General features: G+C 37.6%; 1 protein-coding gene and 1 pseudogene across 1 annotated transcript; both read right to left on the minus strand.

The window, feature by feature from the left end:
- Positions 1-1,776: 1,776 nt before the first annotated feature.
- Positions 1,777-5,724, minus strand: LOC126586909 (pre-mRNA-splicing factor SLU7-A-like; annotated as a pseudogene).
- Positions 5,725-14,542: 8,818 nt separating this feature from the next.
- On the minus strand, positions 14,543-16,366 carry LOC126585172 (transcription factor MYB30-like). Its single transcript, XM_050249558.1, has 3 exons — positions 16,049-16,366; positions 15,733-15,862; positions 14,543-15,159 (listed from the first exon to the last, which is right to left on the minus strand). Exons 1-3 carry the CDS (start codon positions 16,179-16,181, stop codon positions 14,619-14,621), a joined length of 804 nt encoding a protein of 267 aa, XP_050105515.1. The 5' UTR covers positions 16,182-16,366; the 3' UTR covers positions 14,543-14,618.
- Positions 16,367-16,584: the final 218 nt, after the last annotated feature.

Raw genomic sequence — 16,584 nt, forward strand, 5'->3', positions numbered from 1 at the left:
TTGTGATTTTTAGTTTTTGATCGAAATCCCTTACATTAATATAATAATGTATTTCTATGTAGGTTATTATATTTTTAACTTAAAAATGAATTTTGTAGTTATTTATATTAATGAGATTTAAAATAAAACCCATAATTGATGGGATTAAAAATATTAAAGATAAATTATACTCTCCAATATATTGTGTGTGTGTGTGTACATGGGTACGTCCATAAAAAACTAACCAAAAAAATATTGTACCAAAACATGGGTACATTATTCAAAAACACAATATATATATACACACACATTCTCAAATCAACATTATTAAATTTCTTCTATTAAACTTGACATAGATACATTCTCAAATCAACGAAATAGAATGTACTTTTGGGAGCTCACTGGCTTCGGGTTCCATCGAAACTCCAAAGTAAGCGAGTTTGCGCGAGAGTAATCCCATGATGGGTAATCCACTGGGAAATTCTCTTGTGAGTTCCCAGAAACAAAACCCTGAGGGCGTGGTCGGGGCCCAAAGCGGACAATATAGTGCTACGGCGGAGTCGAGCCCCGGATGTGGTGGGGGACCGGGCCAAGATGTGACAATTTGGTATTAGAGCCAATCCCTGGCCGGATGTGTGCCGACGAGGATGTCGGGCCCCTAAGGAAGTGGATTGTGACATCCCACATCGCCCAGGAGTATGGATCTTGTAAGCCTTATATGTATATTATCATCTCTACCTAGCACGAGGCCTTTTGGGAGTTCATTGGTTTCGAGTTCCGAAACTCCAAAGTTAAGTGAGTTCGCGCGAGAGCAATCCCATGATGGGTGACCCACTGGGAATTTCTCATGTGAGTTCCCAGAAACAAAACCGTGAGGGGGTGGTCGGGGCCCAAAGCAGATAATATCGTGCTACGGCGGAGTCGAGCCCGGAATGTGGTAGGGGCTCGGGCCAGGATGTGTCAGTACCCATATAAGTTTAAAAATGGAGTAGAGAAAAGATTGAATGAATTTTATATAAAAAATGGGTACATTTTATATTAAAAAAGGATACATTTTTCATTTAACAAATTGGTATATCAAGAATGGGTACGTATCAATTTTTTTATAAAAAATTAATGGGTACAAACTTATTCTAATTTATTTTTTGTATTTGAAAATATTTGAATTGAATTGAAAATTAATTAAGAGTTTAATAAAGGTGTGAGTATTAAAACTCTAAATCAATTACTAATTTTTATTATAAAAATTATGTAATTTACATGTAATTCATTAATATATTAATGATAGGGACTTTGATCAAAATCTAAAAACTAATAAGGTCTTAATCAATGAACATTAGAAATTAGGGACATGATCAATGCCTAATCATTTTAAGTTGGAAACATGTAATTTTTCCAAGTTGATACATTAATGTGGAACTAACACAATAAATCAGTGCAGTTTTTCTTTGAACAATTTATTTATGGCTTGTTTGGAGTTGGCGTGCATTTTTTTATCTTTATGTTGTGTTGTAAGAATAAACAGTTGTAAAAAAAAAAAAGTGTTTAGTAAACAATAATGATAAAAGTGCTTCTAGCTAAATAAAAAACAAAAAAAACAAAAAAAAATAGAAAAATAGAGAAGTGCTAGAGATGGGATAAGATTGTCTATATCAAGGTACTGTTCACGTGCCTCCAATAAAAAAATAACTTGTCTTTTTTAATTTGTAGAGTAATGTATATAACTGCTTCTGCTAAAAGAACACTTTTTTTCATTTACTAAAGACAATCAAGGCTCCAATTTTCTTAAGAAGATACTTTTAAAACAATTTGAAGCACCCCAAACCAGCCTTAATTGATGAGCATCAGAACAAGAATAACAACATAATAGGTAAATTCTACATGACACTCGAGTATAAGGTAAACAACAATTTAAATGGGTAACCGCTTATCGGCATTCCGGCCCCCTTCAACCTCATGGCTTAACCACAGGGTAGCTCATGTAATAGCTTACAGTAATCACACTCGATAGGTCGGAAATTAAAGACGGGAGGGTCAAACTCAGCTGTGTTCTGCCACAACTGAATAAATTCAAGAAATAGGCTTGCAGAACTGCGGTATAACAGCCACGCCAGTGCATCGTGTTGACAGCCTCGAAAGTGTTTTGAGGACAGGGCTCCATCAGAATTACGTGCCATGTCTCAACTTAGTTGAGAAAGTCCTTCATTGGATCATCATGGTGGACTTTCTTCATCCTATAAGCCTCCATATCCTCTGCAGTAACATCATCATTCCATTTAACATTGTATTTACGCTTCCTCTCATCTCTCTCTTCTCTCTTTCTTCCATCCTCCTGTCGAAGTCAAAATTGTATAAGATTTAGTTAACTAGTCAAACAACAAACACAATATACACGTTATTTTTCAACTCAAGAATTCAATTCGCATAAGTTGACAAACTCTCACCTTTTTAAGAGCTTCAGCAAGTAATTTCTCATCTAAAACCAAATCATCTGGTATATCAGTTCCCCAAGTAGCGGGTCTTTTCTCCTCCACGGGTGCAGGGATATCTGTTTCCAGGTTGGGAACACAGCATGTCAATATCAAAGGGCTAATGGAGAATGGATTAAGCATGACATATTTACATAAAAGAGTATATCTATCTAAAACGAAGAAGGGGGTAAAAGACGGTAGACTAACCACCATTGGCCTCTTTGCGAGCAATGTTAGCCTTCATAAGATCAGCTGCAGCCTCAGCAGCCTCAATTCCAGCAGCACCTGTGCAATAGCTATTACGAGTAACCTGCTTACAACACCTGTAGCCCCATTGATGATCCTTCCACCACGAACCCCATACAGTGGTGTGGTTACTGACATAGACGTCTTCTTCATACTTGCTTCTGGGAAGTGCTATATCCTGTATTAGTGCAAAGTATAATAATCAGCCGTCTATATAATTGAGTCTTTGACATGCTGATTAAGGCCTTATGTTCCATACTGAGGCACATAAAAAGTTTTGAGTTCTGAAATAAAAAGATGAAGAGAAATGGTAGATGCAAATAGTTTACCTGGCCCTTGATGATTCTCCCAGCACGATCATATTCAACTTCTCTTTCACTTTGTCCCAGTAGAAGCTCCCTAGGAAATTCTTCTTCATTAGCTGCATTGCCATACTTCTCCAGAACAGTGTCCTTTGTTTTTGACTTCAAATTCTCCTTGATCACCTGATAATTCTTATACAGCAACTCAGCTTGGGATGGCGCTGCTTGCATGTGGATATCTTGTCCCTTCTCAAATGCTTCCCAAGCATGGATATTGAGCTCCTTGAACTCCATGGCTTGACCACTATTTCTATATCGATTATCACCCCCGTAAAACTTCTCATTTGGATCAGCATCTGGAAGAGGGTCCTCACGCATGGATCGGGTTTTGGGGTCATAATGTGCAGAGTTGACATCAAGGTTTAAGAGATATTTTGCAGTATCCTCACGAATACGCAAATTCCTGAAAACAAAAATATCTCAGTAAGGATTCATATATAGAGACCAACGCACAAGTGAAAAAACAATGAAAAATAAATAAAAAATGGGTATTGAGACAACAACGCCCCTTCAAGACAAGATGACAACAACAACAACAACAAAGCCTTTTCCCACTAAGTGAGGCCCTTCAAGACAAGTTGAAAATTAAAAAAAAAAAAAAATCGGTTTAAAACCCTTACCTGACAGTTCCTGTGCTTCCACCACCAGTTGTACGTACACGCTTCTCAACCTTTGCGAAGTCCATTTGTTTGCTTTCATCAACCTTGGCTTCATCTACCCTCAAATCATCCTCATCCTCATCACTAACCTTGTCCTCACCATTTGGGTTATTATTTTTCTCCTCTAACTTCTTTAGTTGCTGTTCCTTTAAGAATTTCTTTCGAGCTTCATCTCTTGATTCATATCTTTCAACTACCAAAGCATAGCTCGTTGCATCATATCCATTCCAGCGGTCCCGTTTTCCATCATAGTCAAGCTCAAAAGTCTCTATCTTTTCATCAGGAGCAATGTGCGTGTTAGTCCACTTCGCTCCCACTTTCCTGGGCCTATCCATGATCCTCATCCACATCACTAACCTTGTCCTCACCATTTGGGTTATTATTTTTCTCCTCTAACTTCTTTAGTTGCTGTTCCTTTAAGAATTTCTTTCGAGCTTCATCTCTTGATTCATATCTTTCAACTACCAAAGCATAGCTCGTTGCATCATATCCATTCCAGCGGTCCCGTTTTCCATCATAGTCAAGCTCAAAAGTCTCTATCTTTTCATCAGGAGCAATGTGCGTGTTAGTCCACTTCGCTCCCACTTTCCTGGGCCTATCCATGCATGACTTTGAGTCGTGTGTACTGGCACCACAGCTGTAAGAATAGACATTCAAACATTAATCTCTAGGCCTTGAGATATAATAAAGGGGAAAGAAAGCCTACTTTTGACAGGTAAGGGGAAGACCCAACACGACTTACCACAAAGTGCAATTAATCAAGTACATATGCATTGAAAATTTAAAACTGAATGACATTTATGAATTTCTAAGCCTGTCAAGATGGCAAAAAGGTTCGGTAAGGGTCTTAAATCCATGAAGTTGTTTACAATTCGGTTTGCAAGAAACAGAGAGAGAGAGAGAGAGAGAGAGAGAGAGAGAGAGAGAGTTACTTCTCACATGCACCCTTCCTATATTTATCAGCCTGGAATATCTTTGCACCTCTGTCATACCATGATGTTGTGTAATTTGGATCTGATTTCCATTTCCTTTGATGTTTCAAGCTCTGATTTGGGGAAAAAAATGTATCAATATTCAGAACTTATACCACAAGGGTGCGATTATCAGAACTATTAACTTATTAGAAAGAAAACGAACAACTTACAGGCCTCTCGTGTTTGAGATACCAAGGCGCAGATGACATATATTGGGGAATATGAGGATTAATCTCCTTTCCATCCTCGTCCAGTTCAGCTGGCGCAAGCCCAGCTTTACGCGCTTCTTCCAATTCCATTTGCTTACGATGGTCTTCCCTAGATTTGAATGACCCTACAGGACCACCACATGAGATAAATCAATATACAGAGTAGCATAGGAGAACCCGGAAAACTCTGAAATCTACCAGTTTTGCCAAAAACCAGACTGCATCATAGTAGCTTAAACACTGGAAAAATCAACCTTCCACAAAAAAGGTATAAAATTTAGTAGCACAGCATTCATCTCGATGTAATTCCTACTTTCGAATATATATGTTTGTTTCACCAATTCATATATTCAACCGAATCGAATGTGATGACTGGTAAAACCCAACAAATTTCAACTTTTTAGCGCGTAATTCCAACCCAGGTCCCAAAGAAACCCTAAGTATCTATATACGAATCTAAATTTGGACCAACCGAGCTCAAACCCACAGATCGCCGATTGAAATTACGTGATGATACGATTCGTAAATCTTGAACCGATCAATTTCAACAAAAACAGCACCAAAGAATGTCACATTCAAACGATGGATTAAATTTGAAGTCAAAAAGTGTAAAATTGATGATAGATTGGGGATAAACAATGGAGAAGATGAACGAACCTGAAGCAGTCGCCATGTTCGCCGGTCTCGAAGCTCAAACTTCAAAAAATTTGATTCGAATTTGTACCGTCGAAGATGAAGAATCAAAACCTAACCCCAACCGGAAAATTTGAATTGAGAGGTCAGATTTTGGGGCAGGTGTTTGCGGTTATGTTCCTTCCCGCCAAAACGGCGACGTTTCACCTTCTCCGCAAACCATAAGGCAACAGGGCTTTAGTTTTCCTGCTGATATCGGCCCAAATTAACCCAAACAGGGTTTACAGATTGGGCCTTTCTTTTGGGCCCAAAGTTTAGGTACGAGGTTTCCTTCCTACCCTCGATTTTGCTATAGAATTCTTTTGACAAACAATATGATCATTTACGTTAAACTCATTTAAATTAAGGGGAGGGAGATTCGAACAAGGAATCTCGAGTGCAAGAGCAAATGCTCTAACCAATTGAGCTACAAGAAATTGAAAAATAAAACATTTAAATGATCTCATGGGGATTTGAAGGGGAGTTAGTAAGAATAGTGTGCATATGTTCCTACACCCAATTTGATCCCCACTTCTTGTATACTAAAGTAGTTTAGAGAGCGTTCGATAAACATTTAGCTTTTAGTTTACACTTGTCTTGAAAATTAGAAACATATTTAATTTCATATTACAATTTTTCGGCTTGTATGTCACAAAACATACATCGCATTCCAGTCTCGAAATCTGATAGATAAGACCTTTCAACTCACTCAAAGTCGCTTTACTCTTGTTGTAGGTCGTGACTCAAACAAAACCCTGGGACCTTTGTTTGGATCAAAACTTGAACTTTGGGCTCAGGAAAGGGGTTGGCCCAAAAGGATGCCTAAAGGAAGAATCGGCCAAAGCCCAGAAAGCAGAAAAGGGCTTTTCTGACTTGGTGCAGCTCATAAAGACCACTTGCTCACCTACCTAAAGGCCAAGTGGTATAGACTGACCAGCTATACATCCCATAAAGTACTTTATAATGGCAGAACAAGTAAAATAGCTGATGAGTCACTGCCTTTCAAGTTGCATTTGGGCAAGGCTGCTGCTACAAGAGGCTAAGCTGAGTTGTTTATAAAAGAAGAAAGAGAAATCAGGATTAGGGACACTCAAACAAACAAACAAATGCAAGCACAAACTCTGCTCAAAGCCAGATTTGCCTTCAAAACGAAGCTGTAGTCAGCCCAAGCCTTCATCCCTATCGGGACAAGCCTTCACTCAAACCTTTGTAATAGCTCTGCTACCCTGTTCAACCTTGCTGTAGTATCGATTTCTCTTTGCAAATTCCTCTCCTTACCTCTCTCTAAAGCTCTCAGACCCTTGATAAGCCACAAAGATAGGAACCTGCAAGACGACCAGGCTTGCCCGACAAGGTTAAACCTTGCCCGACCTTCTTTGTTTTTGTCTTTTCATTCATTAGCCTAGTAATATGTTGTATACTTCCAGTTGTATTCAAGTTATTTCTAGTAAGATGACTATTAAAAGAATTTTTCAGCACTTAGATCCGATTTGAATATATCTTCATTGTTCAAACCAGATCTAAGTTCTAAGCCCTCGGGCATGTAAATTTGATCAGTTGAAAGTCCTTGGCCTCAAGGCATAAAAAAGAACCTTATGTGGACTTAACCCATCCACAATAGTCCTTGATAAACAAGAAGTCCGAAGTTACTTGGGGTGCAAGTAATCGACCTACCCCTTATTTTTATTTCTATTATATTATGATTATCATAGAACGCTTAAGCGTGGAATGGATTCTGATGGGAAGCCTCAAGGCCTACACCTAAGGCCCCACAAAGGCACCTATTTGGGTTTGTTCTATCTCTCAGATTCTGGTAATCAGAAGTATAATAGTTGTAAGGCTCCTGCAATCAATGAAACAAATATTATATGTTCGAGGACTGGTTTAGTTATTGATGGGAAGCCTCAAGGCCTACACCTAAGGCCCCACAAAGGCACCTGTTATAACTAACACGGTTTCTCGGGCATATATATATATATATATATATTACAACTAAAACTCAACATCCATTTTACATCTGCCATGCTAAAGATGGCAGTGGCACGCCTGAATACTTAGAAGTTAATCTTGATTGTGAGCCTCAAGGCCTACTCCTAAGGCCCCACAAAGGCACCTCTCAAAGTTAACGATGTCTTTCTCTTCCAGCCTTGCCCGACAAGTCTTGCCCGATAAGTCTTGCCCGACGAGCCTTGCCCGACAAAGCCCGACAGTGAAGCAGAAGCCCGACAGCAGCCCTCAGCCGGCGCCAACCTCTCGGGGAGCTGTGCTTTCGTCGGCCAGGAAACTTCCCCGACGGAAATTCCTGACGTGAACAACCTTCAAATCAGCCTCGTGATTGCAAACCTAGCATTCTTCCAAACTATCTTAACTCTGAAAAATTGACCGAAAATGGTACAAACACTTTGTCCCATCGTCATCTTAAATTTATAATTTTACCCCCATGAAAACTTTCATTTGTTGAAGTGGGTAGTGGGTAGAGATGGTGTTGGTAGCAATGGTGGTTGGAGTATTGGTAGTACTAAGGGTAATGGGTGGAGATAGTGGAGGTGGTGGTAGTGGCAACAGTGCGATGGTGGAGGTGGTGATGACCATGGTGACTGGGGTGATGAGGTGGATAATATGGTGGTGGTGGTGGCAGTAGTGACGGCGGAGGTGCAAGTGGTGATGGTCATGGTGACATGGTGGCGGTGGTTTGGGTTGTAGCGATGGTGAGACGTTAGTGGTGGACATGGTGGCAAGGGTGATGATGGTAGAGGATATGGCAGTGGTTGCAATGGTGGTGGTGTCAAAGATGATGGATGTGTTGGTGATGATGGTGAGACAGTGGAGAATGTTGTGGTAGTGGTGGAGCGATGAGGTAGTGATGGCACATATGATTTTATTTTTTATTAAGACCTAAGTGTGGTGGAGGTGCGTGATTGAAGAAACAACAGAGATAAATCAAGCTTTATTGGTTAAAGTTGGTTGGAGAATTCATGTTAAGGATTCATGTCTTTGTGCAAAAATCTATGAGACAAAATACTTGTAAGGGAGTTCTATTTTGGATACTAAACTACATGAGGTTTGACTGATTCTACACTTGAAAATAATTTTGTATGAAACTGATTTGTTACACAAAAGTATGAAATAGAGAATTAACATGGTTTAACCGTGACCATTCAAATAAGAGGGGAGGGAAGGGGAGGGAAAAAAAGGGGAGAGAATCTTATTCCCTTAAGACAGGTGATGGTGTAAGTTTTGAAAACACCATTTAGTGTTTAGTGCTCATTTGATTAATTATATTGATGCCAATAACTTTCCTAAGGAGGATTTCTTAAAACTTAAGGGTGCGCTTGTTTGCACTCACTAGCATTCACTAGATTGGACTGGATTAACTGGTAGAGTAATCCCGTGTTTGTTACACGCCGGGACAAAGTTTAATGACACTCACCCCAACTAAGTTGGACTAAACACTTCGCTAAAGGGGCTTAGTGAGACCCCCCGAAATTGGGTGGACTGCTAAGACCTTAGCTTCCCCCTCCCGCTTTGCACATCTATCTACTTCGTTCTTGCTTCCCAGAACCATCTTCAAGACCAGATTTGGCAAAACCGAAACAAAATAGAAGAAAAATCTGCAAACGTTCTATCTTCCAAACCACATCCAACACCCAAAATCTTAGAAAACCTAAAAAAAAAATCTGAAAGGGAGATGAGTTTGAAATTTTCAATCACACAACACCGTGAAAACCGGAAAACCCAAAAAATTTGCAGTGATGTGAGTTTGAAATTTTCAATCACAGCACCCAGAAAACCAAAAACTCAGAAAACGCAAACTAGATCCAACCCCCATCTTCTACCTTTGAGCCAATCACACATGCAACCCGCTTCCAACTCCTAAATTTTCAATCTCTTTCTTGCTTTGTGGTTTGATTGTGAAGATTTGCAGTCGATTATGAAGTTGGAAGATGAACAGCTTCTGGGTTTAATTTTGATGTTAATTTATTTCATCAAAAGAGGGAGATGAATAGAGAACAAAAGGAAGAAAATAGGGAGATGAACGGAGAACAAAAGAAGAAGATGGAGATGAAGAGGGAGAGGGACGACGAAAAAAAGGGAAAGGGACGAAGAAAAATTAGGAAGAAAACAAAGGGGGAGGGGCGGAGAAAATTAAGGAAGAAAGAGGGGATGAACGGAACACAATTGGGAATGGAAGGAGGTTTCTAGAATGAGAAAATAGACAGAAGTAATAATAAAATATTTATTAAATAATGTAAAATATTAATAAATATGAATTAAATAATATAATATTGGAATTTGTTATTAGTCTGTTCCTTAGTCCTGACACTGCACCAAACACTTCACTAAGCTAGTCCATCTTAGTCTAGTCTAACTCAGTCCAACTTAGTCCATGCAGCTAATCCAGTCTGAGACAGTCCGGTGCAACAAACGCACCCTAAGAGGACTACCAACTAGGCTTTCATTCTCTCACGGCTAGTCCAAGTAAATTTTTCTTTTCTTTTTTTGTTAAATCCAATTGAATTAAAGAGAGGCTACTTAATACTACAGTTTAATGTATTTCTCTTTACTTGTACGTGAGAAATTTCATATTCGGTTTTCACTAAATGCGAATTTGAACCATATTATAGTTAACCATTGTGAGGCTAAGTTCAACAATCCCCTTTAGTGTACATAACTTCATTTGTTTGAAATAAAAAGGTGAATTAGATAGAGAATAGGAAATTTGTTTGGGGGTTTTAAGTAATTTCACATTTCATCATATGTCAATGAATATTTTATTTTTATAGGTCAATAATACTTGCTAAAAGATAATGTTTCGTTTGCCTCTCCCCTTAGAATAAAATGTTGAACTATATATTTAATCCTAATATCGAAATACAATTATACCTCTCAAGTGGGGGAAAAAAAAACAACAACAACAAAGCTTTAGTATGTGACTTTGTTTGCCCAAATTTTACGTCCTAATGTTTCCATCCATCATATTCCTCGTTTTATCATCAAATTAAATTGATTTATTGGATCAAAACCTCCTATAAATTCCACAACTAAGGACGAGATCATCGTAAAATTTTATGTTCAAAACTAAGGACACATATTGGGTGCCCATTGTGTGTTCTCCTTTAATACGGTCCCCTTAACCAAGCTTGAGCATTTCAAATCTCAGCTGTGTTAGACCATCTCCAACAGAAGGGCCAAAGGGCTAACAAGAAATTAATATTTTAATGAATAGTGCAGGACCATATTTTTTACAGTCTCCAACTGAGGGCCAGGCCAAACATAGCCCAGTCACCAAAAATCATCTCAAACCGAGGGCCAAACATAATTTATTATTTTAATTGAATTACTATGGTTACTTCAATTAAATTACCTCAATAATTTTATGTTATAGATTGTCAATAATTTTCATGTTGTTAAATGTTTTTAAAAATGTTGTTTAAGTTTCATGTTGTTAATTTTTTTATGTTGTTTAATGTTACTTAATGTTGTTTAATAGTGTTTAAGGTTGTTTCATGTTACTTAATGTAAATAATAATAAATAAAAAAATTGTTAAAAAAAACTGTAAAAAAAATTATATATATCAAATATGACGTCAGCATGTGGCCCGACCCGAGGCCGGCTGGCTGGCTCATTTGGGCTAGCCAGTTGGCCCTTTTTTGTCCAGTGGGGCCCACGAGCCCTTTGGCTTGACCCTCAGTTGGAGATAGTTTTCAAGATATTTTCGATTCTCTGGCTCTCTGGGCCCTTCAGTTGGATATGGTCTTAGACGACTAGTACCAGAGTCAGTATATTTTTCAAATGGAATAGAATTGTTCAAAGTTAGTAGTAGGTCATGACTTGAGAGGGTGGCAAAGTTGATTAGCTTTAGATTTGCATGCAAATCCTTTGGGGATTATTTACGATTAATATTTTGTCCAGAAAAAAAAAAAGGAGAAAATTCTGGATTAAATATTACTCTAAGCTCGTGTTAGACTTGACTATTATATGCACAAAAAACTCTTTTTTCTCGTCTACGCAAAGCGCACGTGTTCGCCGGACATTTGTTTTTTTATGTTCTTAATTCATGCACGCCTGCAAAGGAAGGATTATAAAACAGGTTAGGCGATAACTCTAAATTTCATGTGAAAATATACTAATTGGTAATCATGTTCTTAAGTGGAGCCCGTATTGAGGAGAAATTTTTTATTATGATCGGAATACGAGTGATATATCACGTATTTTTATATAAGTGGTAGCAAATTTTATATTTTAAGTTATTAACTTTTTAACACATATATCTTACTATTTGTATAATATCACGTAACGTATTACCTCGTGTTCCAGTCACAATGAAAAATCTATTCATATTAAGAGAGAGGGAGAGAGTCATATATGATTTTTATAACATGAAAAGATACATTTGGCCTAATTAATTGATGGGAATACTTTTTTTATTGTGGGAATCCTTTTGCTCAACGTTAAAGTGGACATATTTTTCTAAGCATTAGATATTCGAGTTGAGATTTTATATGTCATCATGCAAGTAGGTTTGCAGATAAACTCCAAATTTCATGTGAAAATCTACTTTTTGGTAAGGATAATGTCAGGGAGACTGAATTTGTTGACTAAATTTTGAAAACTAAAGAACATGGAAGTTGATGATTGATTTATTACTTAAGCATTGATAAACGTGCTCATTTCTATTGATGACACATCATTTAGTTTGCAAATTTAGTCTCCCTAGCCACTTTTGATAATCATGCTCTTAAGTGGAGCTAGAGAGAGAGAGAGAGAGAGAGAGAGAGAGAGAGAGAATATGATTATCATAGGGAAGTGTTATTGACACTTTAAAAATCTCATTCAACACTTCTCACAAGTGTATTTTTCTTTCCTAATATAGAAAATTTTGAGTGTAGAATAAGATTTTTGGAGTACTAATAACAATTCCTTTATTATAACATGAGAAACGTACATTTGGCCTTATTAATTGATGGGAATACTTTTGTTCATCTTTTAAAGTAGAGAGATTTTTCTAAGTATCAAGTATTCGAGCGGCATTTTGTATCACATAATACAAGTAAGGTGAGCTAATAGCTATTAGATTATTTTAAAATTTTAAATTTGTATCTTGGATCAATTAATTGAATAACTAATAACTAATTTAACGATAATCAATATAAGTGTGAAGATTCACTCGATGGATGAAATATACGGAATGAGTTGGAGGTTTGGTCAATTTTTTTGTTTTTGGTGTGAGTTGGAAATATGTATACGTATCATCTGATAAAGGAACAATACTGTAGTTTGACATATTCTGGAGGACTCCAAGGTTGCTCCTCCTCAGCATCACTGGAGTTTCCATTTCCCACACCCGTCGTCAAGGAAATAGTATTGTACATCGCCTTGCTCGCCATGCTCTTCGTATGAATTTGGTTACTTGCTCCTGGTTTGAGGAGCCCCCAGACTTTATTTTAAGTTTAATCTCGTCTGAATGTAATTAATGGTGGCATTACTCTGCCGGCCTACTCTGTATTGGTTATTTTTATCTATGAAAAATCATGCCGTTGCTTAAAAAAAGAAAGAACAAAGGAACATTACTGCAGATCTTCATAGTATGATTTATTGAATGTTTAACATGTCTCAAGAAAATCATGTTCACAGTTTGATCAGTTAACAGGTTAGATATTTGATAAGAAAAGATGACTACAACATGTACGACATGATTTAGCCTGGCAAATTTCCACGAAAATTTCCTCATTTCATAATTTAAAATGCCCTAATTAAGTGCAAAACTTTATTATATGCTACGATATATTCTTGCAGAAGACTAGATACATTCAGGTAAGTAGTTTCTTTTCCTTGTTTCTAGTAGCTATCGATTCATGGATATGAGATATAGCGCATCTCATATATCAGAAAATCAAAAACTCAAAAGATGATATACAGAGCAACTCAAATTCTTATAATTAAAAATATACTAGGTGTAACATCCTGGCCTAGGGCGGATCACTTCCCGGGCCCGCTCCACCACCGTAGCACGATATTGTCCGCTTTGAGCCCCGACCACGTCCTCACGGTTTTGTTTTTGGAAACTCAGAAACAACTTCCCAGTGGGTCACCCATCATGGGAGTGCTCTGGCCACCTTCTCACTTAACTTCGGAGTTCCGATGGAACCCGAAACCAGTGAGCTTCCAAAAAAACCTCGTGCTAGGTAGAGATGAGAATATACATATAAGACTTAGAGGATCCACTCCTCTGGATGATGTGGAATGTTACACTAGGTCTCTTATTTTTTTGATGTGGATTTTATACCATTCACACATTTTCTCACATATAAGGTCATTTAAGTTTAATACGTAGACAACACATATTAGGATGTAGAAGCACGTATCTCGTTGGGCTAACATGGATGCACCATGCACACATATTGGGCAACAGAAGTGAATGTGACTCTGATATCAGGGAGGAATGGACATTTCACTTTATAGTATAGAATGAAGGAATTGGATCTGCTTCAGACCTTAGTGTCTGGAGTCTAAGGATCAATTCATTTGGGCCGCATAAATTAAATTCAACAGTTCTCATTAACTTATTTTCCTAGCTCACCACACAAAACCAACGGTTTTGATTTTTTTTACACACTAATCAGCGACCCAGATGAATTGATCCTTAGGCTCCGGACATTAAGTTCAGGAGTGGATCAAATTCCTAGAATGAATTAACAGTATGAAGAATAACATAACTTCTTATAATCACACTCTAAATCTCTTAATTATCCTATGTGAGATTCAGATGGTTGACCATAAATCCTCATCCTATCTGAAATTCATTTATGCTGTAAATTAACAAATGATTGCATTACCAATCAAATACTAATCTGAATATAATTTTGTCCAAGTAAATTCATTCCGGCAAAATTGAACAAGAATTATATATAATTTTTGCTGCTTTGTATACGATGGGGCCTCATCTCAAAAGGTCAAAGACTTGGACAGCAACAACACAAAATTCTATTTCCCAACTCATAATTTCATAAACAAAATTATAAAACAGCCTTCCTTGTTGACATATCAAATTCCTAACAATTCTGGAATTTCCTCAGCTCCTGAGAATATATTAAACCAAAAGTCCATGTTGTTGTCATTGTACATGTCTAAACTAAAACCACCATCAGTAGGCCCCATATTCACTTGTGGGTCACCACCAAATGCCTGAAACTCATTCACCGTCTCTTCATAATACTCAGTTGACAAAACTTCCGACCAAAAACTATCATCTGGTTCTGGTAAATTTGCTTGGTAATCGTCAAATGTCAAGCATACATTGTTACTATTGTTGTTGTTGTCGTCGTCGTTGGTCGTGACAGATGACGTGTTATTTGAAGTACATCGAGCCGGCGAAACAGGCACACAATCCAAGCTATCAGATTTTGCACGATATGAAGAATCATCAATGGGCTCTAGCTCTTGCTCCGATTTTCTAGAGTAGAAATGTGCCCTAGAATTTGGTTTAGTTTGGTTCGATTTCAGCTTTTTTTTTAAATGGGTGTGCCATACATTTTTTATTTCATTGTCTGTGCGACCAGGCAGTCTCGCTGCGATTTGTGACCATCTGAGAAAAAAAACAATAACTTAATCAGATTTAGGGATATCAAATCTGTTCTGTTGTGTCACATGAATCATTGTGAGCACTACGCAAGAGTGCAAAAAAATGTTGCTTAGTACTTTAAATGCTTGAAAATCGTGTTTTTCATTTTTATTTCTTGGGTTTTAGGTAGTGCATGAAAAAGTTATGTAAGGAATCTTTTTTCAGTCCCGACATGTTTCACTAGTCGACTAGCTAGATTGTCACCTAGTCCCCACATGCATCAATGTTCTTCATTGGTATGACGTGATCTTCCATTTAGAAATTAAGAAAGAAAAAAAAGAGTTTGTCGATAGTATGAATTCGTATTCAATAAAAACACATTTTAATGATTTATAATTCACGAGAAAGGTGAAGACCTAACAATTATAATTGCGTAAACATGCAATACTTGAAAATGAATACGTCAAGATAACTTAATATGGTCTTTTACTCTAGCGGAGAATGATGAAATTATAGATCTAACTGTCAGTACTGCGTTAACCTGCAGTTCAAATTTGCAGAAAAATCGAAGAAGAAATGGAACTACGTACTACATACCTATTTCCTAACATTTGATGTAAGTTGATGATGGCGTCTTCTTCTTCCCTGCTAAAATTCCCTCTTTTGATATCTGGCCTCAAGTAGTTTGTCCATCTGAGTCTACAACTCTTTCCACACCGTAACAAACCTAGAAAAAAGAAACACTCAAGGTCAATCAAAAGCTCAAAACTTTCTAGCTTCTAGTATATATATATATATATAATTCTTCTCCAAAATGTCCTTAAGAACTTAATTTGGAAGAACCCAAGAAGCCATTTTTTTGTTTGCATTAGTAGATTAGCAGTTGATAAAGCAAGGTCTAATCAGTAATTACCAGCTAGTTTTGGGAGAGCTCTCCAGTTTCCATGGCCATGCTGCTGAATGTAAGTGACAAGTATGTGATCTTCTTCTGCAGTCCAAGGCCCTTTCTTCAACCCCATCTTCTGGCAGCAAGGAGCACTAACCATTTTTCTCTTTCGAATTTGATCAGAAAGTGATTAAAAACTCTCCGTTCGGGCCTAAATTAGTGGCACACTCACGAAACCAATCACTTGGCCTAGGTCCGAGGCTGAGGCGATATCCTACGAGTGTTACTTTGAGCTGCTTCTTCTTCTCCTTCTCCTTCTGCTTAGGCTGCTGCTATAAACTTATAAACAATGGCAAGGTCTAAGATTGTGAAGACTCCCAAGTCTATTTATATACATGCAAGTGCATGCTGGCTAGCTTTGGCTTTGTACGAAATAGTCCAAAGTACAGACATGCATAATTTGAAATCTCTTTTTCTCTCGGACTAAGATTCTCTCATTTCCTCTTTCCATCATCTCTTCTCACATTCTCTTCTCACATTCTCTTATTTTGTCTTTTTCTTGT

This window comes from Malus sylvestris, chromosome 10 (genome assembly GCF_916048215.2).
Source record: "Malus sylvestris chromosome 10, drMalSylv7.2, whole genome shotgun sequence".
In the NCBI taxonomy this organism is placed as follows: domain Eukaryota; kingdom Viridiplantae; phylum Streptophyta; class Magnoliopsida; order Rosales; family Rosaceae; genus Malus; species Malus sylvestris.

Bases quoted from the DNA above. Each gene is read 5' to 3' on its own strand.
- LOC126585172 (XM_050249558.1), bottom strand. From the start codon at position 16,181: ATGGTTAGTGCTCCTTGCTGCCAGAAGATGGGGTTGAAGAAAGGGCCT. The intron at 15,863-16,048 runs GTAATTACTGAT...TCTTTTTTCTAG, and splicing joins AGCTCTCCCAAAACTAGCTG to GTTTGTTACGGTGTGGAAAG. The intron at 15,160-15,732 runs GTATGTAGTACG...TTTTTTTCTCAG, and splicing joins CATCAAATGTTAGGAAATAG to ATGGTCACAAATCGCAGCGA.